Source organism: Spermophilus citellus (assembly GCF_964194105.1).
Source record: "Spermophilus citellus genome assembly, chromosome: 3".
In the NCBI taxonomy this organism is placed as follows: Eukaryota; Metazoa; Chordata; class Mammalia; order Rodentia; family Sciuridae; genus Spermophilus; species Spermophilus citellus.
This window is the reverse complement of record NC_138184.1, coordinates 12,785,177-12,793,899: the sequence shown is the minus strand read 5'-3', so window position 1 is coordinate 12,793,899 and position 8,723 is coordinate 12,785,177. Positions and strand designations below refer to the sequence as shown.

General features: G+C 40.6%; 1 protein-coding gene across 1 annotated transcript; it reads right to left on the bottom strand.

The window, feature by feature from the left end:
- Nucleotides 1-7,385: 7,385 nt before the first annotated feature.
- On the bottom strand, nucleotides 7,386-8,324 carry LOC308643255 (olfactory receptor 7A10-like; the record flags this gene model as incomplete). Its single annotated transcript, XM_081283163.1, has 1 exon — nucleotides 7,386-8,324. The coding sequence occupies one exon, from the start codon at nucleotides 8,322-8,324 to the stop codon at nucleotides 7,386-7,388; it is 939 nt and encodes a 312-aa protein (XP_081139289.1).
- Nucleotides 8,325-8,723: the final 399 nt, after the last annotated feature.

Genomic DNA, 8,723 nt, shown 5'->3' with positions numbered 1-8,723 from the left:
ATCCCTCTTCTAATTGAGCTTCTGTGACCATAAGTAAATGGTCAACAATTACCCCACGTTGCTGATTTCTTAGTGACTTCTCTTTTTAGTACCTTATAAATCCATTAATAAATTACTTAAGCTAGCAAAGGACACCACCATCTCTGGACTGCAGGCCAGGCTAGTTGGGCTCTCAGGGAACCTCAGGTGAAAGCTCCTGCCTTCATTCTCTTCAGTCCTCTCCTGCAGTGTCTGCTGGGTCCTCAGGCTCACCTGGGTGGCATCTGTGATGGGAGGGTCTTCATGCACAGGCTTCAGTTCTTCCCTGGATGTTGAAGGTGCAGAGTGAGGCTCTGACCCAAGACAAGAGAACAGAAATGGGTCCAGCTTTGGTCCTCAAATCAGATTTCAAGATCCTGAAGAATCAAGTTGTGCCACAGGGCGTGCACTCAGGGAGACTGGAGAAATCATAGTTTACAGCTTTCTCTATCTGCTCATTAGGCACATGACCTTCTTTTTACTCTAACCTCCAAGCACCTGATTTCCCTGCAGGACTCTGGTCTATACAGGAAAGGAAGAGTTTGCATAGATTCCCCTGAGATCAGAGTGGAATCAGGCAAATCCTCTCCTTATTACCACCAATCTATCAGTGCCACCTTCCCAAAGTCCCAACCTCCCATCACCATATCCCTCGTCTGACATATAGTTTACTTCCATGTTTGAAGCTAGGAAACTTGCTTTGGTAAGGAATCATATGTCTTCAAAACACTGACTCACATTGGGAAGACAGCCTCTGGTGTCTCCAGAATTTTCCTATTTCCCTTTTATCAGAAAAGCATGCACAGTTTTTGTTTGTTGGTTGGCTGGTTGGTTGGTTTTTTAATATGAAGCCATAAGACAAGCCATCCTATATTCATCACACTTTGCCAATCATACCTAGAGTGTCATGCTTCTAATAAACTCATGTTTCTAATAAGGGACCAATTATGGCTCTTGACTTCAAATGTGAGTTGAGTTTGAAGGGATGAATAAAGTTCTCTTCAGGCACCATGACCTGAGCTGTCTTCCCATTTCATGCTCATGCAAAGTTGGCTCTTTTCATATCCCATCTCTCACATAAAAGATGAAGAAATGGACATTTGTATGTACATGTGTATCCATTTGGGTTGACAATTCAACTTTTAAGCAAAATGTCTTCCAAACCCAGAGGCACACATGGTCTTACTCACACCCTGTACCATGACCACTTTCTGTGGTATTTTCCACACATTTCATTTATTCCTCACAACATTGGTCTGAATTTATGCTTATTTCCCAAGATTACCTTCAGAAAAAAGTAGCATTGGGGAGATTAATTTTCTTGAATTAGAATTTTAATGGAGCCATATAAGTGTCACATATTTTTAGGGCACCATGTGGTGTTTCCATACTGGTATACATTGGGTAATGTCCAGATCAAGGTAAGCATATATACCTCCCCCAGATTTATCATTTCTTTGTGGTGAAAACACTCAAGAGTGGTTTAAAAAATAAGGAAAGTGAAAAAGGGAAGGGGGAGAGGAGGAAAAGGGGAAGTAATGGGGACTAAGTTGGAGCAAATTATATTCCATGCTTTATGATTATGTCAAAATGAATACCAAAATTATGTATAAGTATAAAGCACTAATTGCAAAGGATATTGGATTCCATCATTTTTGAAATATGCAGGACCTTATCATGACTGTACTCTGTGACAGAAGAGCAGAACCAATTCCTCCTACCTGACCACAACTTAGTACCCTGGGGCCAACTTTCTCTGTCCCTCGTGCTTCCTTTCCTGTTCCAGCCTCTGGGAACCCACATTCTGCTCTGTGCTGCTGTGAGAGCAACTTCTGTACCTTCTACATGTGAGTGAGGTCCTGCAGTACTTGTCTCTGTGTGCCTGGCTTATTGACCTTCACACGGTGACATCCAGTTCTCTCCATAGGATCAAGGATGACAATTTTATAACAATTATATATAAAACAGTTAAACCTTATTGAACACATTATTCAATTGAGCACAAGTGGGGAAATGTTCATAGTAACACTTTATATACATTATGAATAACTAGGAAAGTGGAGGTCAAAGTCTCCAGAGCAGAGGTAGTTAGGAACAGATGGAAGCAATAATTATCTTCATTTTTATTAATACTTACTGGGCACAAGTATTAAAGTATTGCACTGTACCCATACCTACATACAATTATTACATGTCAATTACACATGTTTCTGAAATTGTTTAAGAAAATAGACTAGTTGACTATCCTAAAATGATCATTACACACTGTATACATGAATTTAATTAATATGCCACTCTCTATTAATTTGTAGAAATAAGAAAATAATTTGGAATGAAATATCTTAAATTATGCATATCAATAAATTGATAAAATAATAGAATAAATCAGACATTATTACCCTATGTGCATACATGTTTATAAGATGTGTATTACTCTACATCATGTATAACCCCATGAATGAAAAGTTATACTCCATTTATGTATGATGCATCAAAATGCATTATTCTGTCATGTATAACTAATTGAAATATTTTTTAAAACAAATAAATTAAAAGAAACACTGATAAGAAAATAAAAAACTAGGGAAAACATATGATGTATTGTGTACTGTGTAAATTTGCCTCATTACTACTAATAATTTACCTACCTATGATGTTACCCCTATAACATCAAGTTTTAAACCTCAAATATGGACAATAAAATGTACCCTAAAAAATAAAGTAAATTAAATCCAAAGTAGCAAAATAGACAGGTACAGATTATTTCAAAACATTTAAAATCTTAAAAACTCACGAAGAAATGATCAATGTGCCTGAGCCAGTGACCAAAAGAATAAATACAAGTGGTTTAGGAACATGAACCTATGCTCAACTTCATGAATACACAGAGAAAGTCACATTAAAATCATCAAGGGAACTTTAAATACCTTACCTTGGTGTTCACTTTAGTCCTAAAACTCAACACCCAGAGATAGAGCACTTCTTTGTTGGGGAGAATCCCTGCAGAAGGAGTTTGTATCAGAAGCTTCTCTTTTCTTTGACCTTGAGCTTTAACACTGGAAGAGCTTCTCCAGAGCCAGCTGGACATCAGGTCTGGGAGCCGGGCCTGGTCCACACAGCTTGTGGGTGGGGGGGTCATCATCCCCTGTGACCTCAAGCTCGTTGCCTGGTGACCATAAGGTCCTGTTACCTCATGAAGGAGTGACCAGGAACCTCCAGAGACAGTGTGTATCAGATGGTCCAAACAAATGGCAAATGCTGAGTGGAGTTTTTAAATCTTTAATTTAATGTGATTGTACATATCAACAGGGGTGATTGTGGCATTTTAGCATATACTATGGTGTGTGCTGAATGAAACTGCTTAAGGAAAATTTCCCTCCCCATATCATTACCTTATGATTCCAGGTCTGTGCTCCTCACTTCAGATCTTCATAAAACACATGTCAAGATCTGGGCACTGCAGCCCCCACCCAACACACTCATTGTGAAACACCAGGACTGGGTCTTCCTATTCACCTGTGTTCCTTTACCTGTTATCCAGCCTCCCTTCTCCTCCTCCTCCTGCCTCCTTCCCAGCCTCCAGTGTCACTATTCCGTATATAGATTGAGGCTCCGTTGACCTCCCCATAGGAGTACATACAGTGTTTGCTTCTGTCTGGCTTCTTTCATGGGACACAATGGCCTTTCCCCTTCATTGTGTTGTAAATGACAGTATTTTATTCTTCTTAAAGACTGAAGAGCTCAGTTATGGATATACCTCATTTCCTTTTCTATGCATCCACAGACAGGAAGCTCAGCTGCTTCTATACCTTGACTACTGTGAAGAAGTTGGGGAGTGCAGATAGTCTTTGGGTGCTGAGTTCACTCCCTCTCTTGCTTTATTATCAAGATCTACCTCCATGAGTCTGGATTATTTTTCTGCCTCAAAGCCTCTTAGATCATCTGCCCATGTATTGTTTTTTGGCTCAGACTCTCCCTTCTTTCTCTTCAATCATCTCTTAATTTTCATTCTATTTAACTAAAATTCACACAGGACAAACTCCTTACCAGGAACTGTGTGAGACATCATAGTTGCAGGCACAGATGACATAGGGTTCAGATTTCTAGGAATTCATAGTGAATGAGTGGAAAATTTCAGTAAGTAGAGGATGATGGGAAAGAAAGAGGATCCAACAAAAAGGCAGGAAATCTTCAGAATTAGTCTCATTTACATCACCTCAGAACACATCTCTGCAAGTGAGTTTCCAGGGCAACAAGGCATCACTTGTGAGGTCACGTGTTAAAGGTGTAAGATTTGGTTTGTTAAAATTGAAGACAATCCCTTATTGTAGATAACTGGGAAAGTGCCCCATTATATTCACACAACTGAGATTTCCTGGTGAAAGTTAAAAGGCTGATCCAATTTGGAACCTTAGAAAGAGTCCTGGGGACAGGGAGGTCCTGAAGGAAGACCCCAGGGAGGAGTGGCTTTAAAACCTGTGAAAGCTGAAGTCGTCAAAGGGCTGGATGGAGGAGGCCAGGCTCTCGGGCCCTTGATGTGGTGCCCACTGCTGCCCAGGGGAGTCCTGCCAGGGCCTTCACTGGGGCACCATCCACCTGACCCCACCAACTCCCTGCTCCACAGACTGTAGACAAAGAGGCTCAACATGTGGGTGACACCAAAGCCACATCAAGGTCATCTAGACAACAAAGTGACTACAGAACTGAGGAAGACCTCAAGGCCAGTGCTGCAGTCTCAATCTTAAGTGTCACCCAAAGGCCCTTTGTTAACGATTGGTCCCCAGCTTGGAGCTATTGGAAAATGGTAGAAATACTAAGAGGAAGGTCTAGTGGGAAATTTTAGTTCATTTGGTAATTGCCCTTGAAAAGGCTTGTAGGACCCCCATCTGTTCCTCCATTTCTTCAACTTACAGGCCATGAGGTCAGGGGCTTTCTTTTGCCACATTCTTGCCACCCCTGGTCATGTGCTCATTCCAATAGGGCCAAGCCATGGGGCTAATCCAAAACAGATTGGAATCTTGAAAACTGTGAGCCAAAATAAATGTTCTCTCCTTATAAATCAATTATCTCAGCTGTTGTGTTAGAGTAACAGAATGCTGACTCGCATAGAAAGTGAATAATGCAAGGACATTAACAATAGTTTAGACCACTTGCAGAAAAACCTTTGAACTGGTTTTTGACTGTCAAAATTCTAGAATGATAGAAGCTAAGTACACTGTTATGTTATTGATGAGGTTGTCTGAATAGGGGAATTCAGGATTCTGGCAAGTCCAGAACGGTGTGGGGATCCAATGTTTGTGGAGAAGGGGGGCAGTAGAAGAGGTTTCCTTAAGTAAAAGCCTTATTTTAAATGAAATATTCATCATTACTGTCTTCTCTCATCTCTATGTAGCAGAGATCAAGATCAATGAATTGTCACATTTCTTATGGTCCCAAATCTGTTTATTTCAATATTCCACATTTTTACAACAACCTGAAAAGCAGACTTCACCACAGTCTTTGTACATTTTGTGTCTGGGTTGACATTTTCATCGAGATGGTGTTCTCATTCATTTACCAGCTCTCATTAGAAGAAAGCACATGAGGGGAATTTGAAGCCTAGGATGCACCAGGACAGCAATGACAGCTTGGGATTCCATGGGAGAAAGTGAACAGCAATCATGAGTTCAGGAGGAAAGGAGAACACATCAACATTTAAACTATTTACAAATGGCTTACTCTGCTTTCCCTTTTGATTTACAATTCTTAATGGAACTTTCCATTTGGAGAAAGTTGTGGATTAACATGTGGTAGTAAAAAAAAAGACAGAGATAAATCCACAGACCATTTAGTAAGATTCCACCATGGTAACACTGAGTAAAATATCACAGGCAGCTTATCAGTGCTGATAACAAGGAAATGAACACACAGAGGAAGGAGAAGCTCCCTGCTCATGTCTTACTACATCATTCACACAGGCTCAGATACAGAGTCAATCTAAGTGCCCATCACCAGAGGAGTGAAGGGAAAAAATGTGGCATATATACAACATGGAACACCATTTATCCTTATGTAGGATGAAATCCTGTCATTTCGACCAATTTGGATGGAACTGGAGCACATTGTGCTAAGTGAATAAGGCTGATACCAAAAGAAAAGAAACTTCATGGTCTCTCTCAAATAAGGAAGATAAAAATAAAATAAAATAAATGCTAACTTGAATATAGAATAGAGATTACTATATATCCATCAGGTTGGAGAGGGTGGATAATGGATGGCTATATTTGATGAGTGTTCACCATGTGCATGTATGGAAATATCACACTGAACCTCCTTAATATTTACAGTTATTTATGCTCATGAAATAACAAACAGAAAAGTTGCCAGGAGTCAAGGATCCCAAGTTTTGCCCTGTTACAGCCCCATCCACCTTTCTCCCTGCCCAGTGCCTGGTCCCCAGAACCATCAATCTGCTCACCATTTATATATTGCTAGCATTTCAAAAGTGTTGTCTAGCACATAAAAATGGTGGAGTAGATACCTCTGGGGACATGACCTGTTGTGCCCACGACTATGTTAGGCACTGTGGACACCATGCTGAAATAGAAACACAATTCAAAAGTGAGAATAAAACCTAATGACCAGCTAATAACTTGGGAAGTTAAAGGTTACCTTGTCAAAAATGGAAGTTTGGAAATAATATAGAAAAAAATCAAAAATAGAGAATTGAGTATCTATTCTCATCCATGCATGGTGCACACTTGCAATCCCAGTGACTCAGGAGTCTGAGGCAGGGGGATCACATATCAAACCATCCTCAGCAATGTAGTAAGGCCCTAAGCAACATAGCAAGACGCTGTCTCAAACAAAAAACAGAAAGAGCTGTGCCTATGGCTCAGTGGTTAAACAGCCTTGGGTTCAATCCACAGTATCAAATTTTATTTTCTCAGATTTACTTCCACAATAAAATTATTAAAATTAACTTTGTTATATTCAGTTTTCACATGTGAATAGTAATTTTGCATATTTTAAGCAAAATGAACAATTCCTTAGCATGACATAAGTCATTTGAGATTATTTCTAAAAATATATCTTTTGCGATAAATGAGAATTTTCAATTATTTCTCATCCAAAGTGGGAATAATTTGGGGCAAGTTGGAAATGACAGGGGAAAGGGTTGAATTTCATAGTGATCACAGTGTGCAATAAAGTGAAAGGTGTAGTGGGATTGTATGTCAAAGTTGATATCAAAGAAATGGAAACTCTGTGTTAACATAGAAGGATCCAGTCCTGCTTCCACATTCCAGTGAATAATTGTGGATTCTTCTACTGAGGCTCTGATCCCTGGAATCCTGGGCACTTATTCAGTCTCAGCACAATTAACACTTTTATCTTCCTGTGTTACAAATTTTTCTCAGAGCGCTCTTGATGTCCTTGTTTCTCAGACTGTAGATGAAGGGGTTCAGCATGGGGGTGACCACAGTGTACATCACTGAGGCTGTTGCAGTAGAGTGTGTGTTTTGGGTCACAGCAGAGCTGAGATACACACCTAGGGTTGTGCCATAAAATAAGGAGACCACAGAGAGGTGAGACACACAGGTGGAGAAGGCTTTGTACTTGCCCTGAGCTGATGAGATTGCACAGATGGAGGACACTATTTTGAAGTAAGAGTAAAGGATGCCAATGAGGGGGCCAAGAGCCAGCAAAAAAGAAGCAATATATATCACCACCTCATTGAGAAAGGTGTCAGAGCAGGCACGCTGAACCACCTGGTTAAGTTCACAGAAAAAGTGGGGGATTATTTTCGAGTCTGTGCAGAAGGACAGCCGCAATATCATTAAGCTATGTAACAATGCATGTAGGACACTCACAACCCAGGACACCAGAACTAGCAATCCACACAGCCTGCGGTTCATGATGACCATGTAGTGCAGGGGGTGACAGATGGCCACATACAGGTCGTAGGCCATCACAGTCAAAAGGAAATCATCCAACCCAGCAAAGAGTACAAAAAAGTGAATCTGGGTGATGCAGCCTGCATAGGTAATGGCCTTGCTCTGTGTCTGGATGTTCACCAGCATCTTTGGGATAGTGTTGGAGGTGAAGCAGGTATCCACAAAGGACAGGTTGGAGAGGAAGAAGTACATGGGTGTGTGCAGGTGGGAGTCTGAGATGGTGGCCAGGATGATGAGCAGGTTCCCCAGCACAGTGACCAGGTACATGGACAGGAAAATGCCAAAGAGGAGGGGCAGGAGTTCTGGATCCTCTGCAAGTCCCAGAAGAAGGAATTCTAGATGTTGAGTATCATTCCTTGGTTCCAAATGCATGTGACTACCAGAAATGAGAAAAAGAGCATAACAATTTTTTACAGACAGGTATTACTTACATCATTGAAATGAAACAATACATATTTTTGCTATAAATAATTTTAGTGATGTGTGTGTAGGTCATGTTGGAGTGGTTGCCTAACATATGCAAGGCCCTGTTTACAATCCACATACCTCACAAAAATAGAGAAATGCCATGAGAATGGGGGAAAAGGTAACTTCTATAGAACATGTGTGGCTCTTGTCCCCTAAAGGATCTTGTGTCACCTCTGAAGAGGAATTTCTGTTTCATTCTGAAGGTTTGACTAGGAAGTCATGCATTTCAGAATTCTAATAAGAAAGTTATTCAGGGCTTTGAGAAGTGTAAATGGAGCACCCCTCCTGAGCACTTTGGTTGTT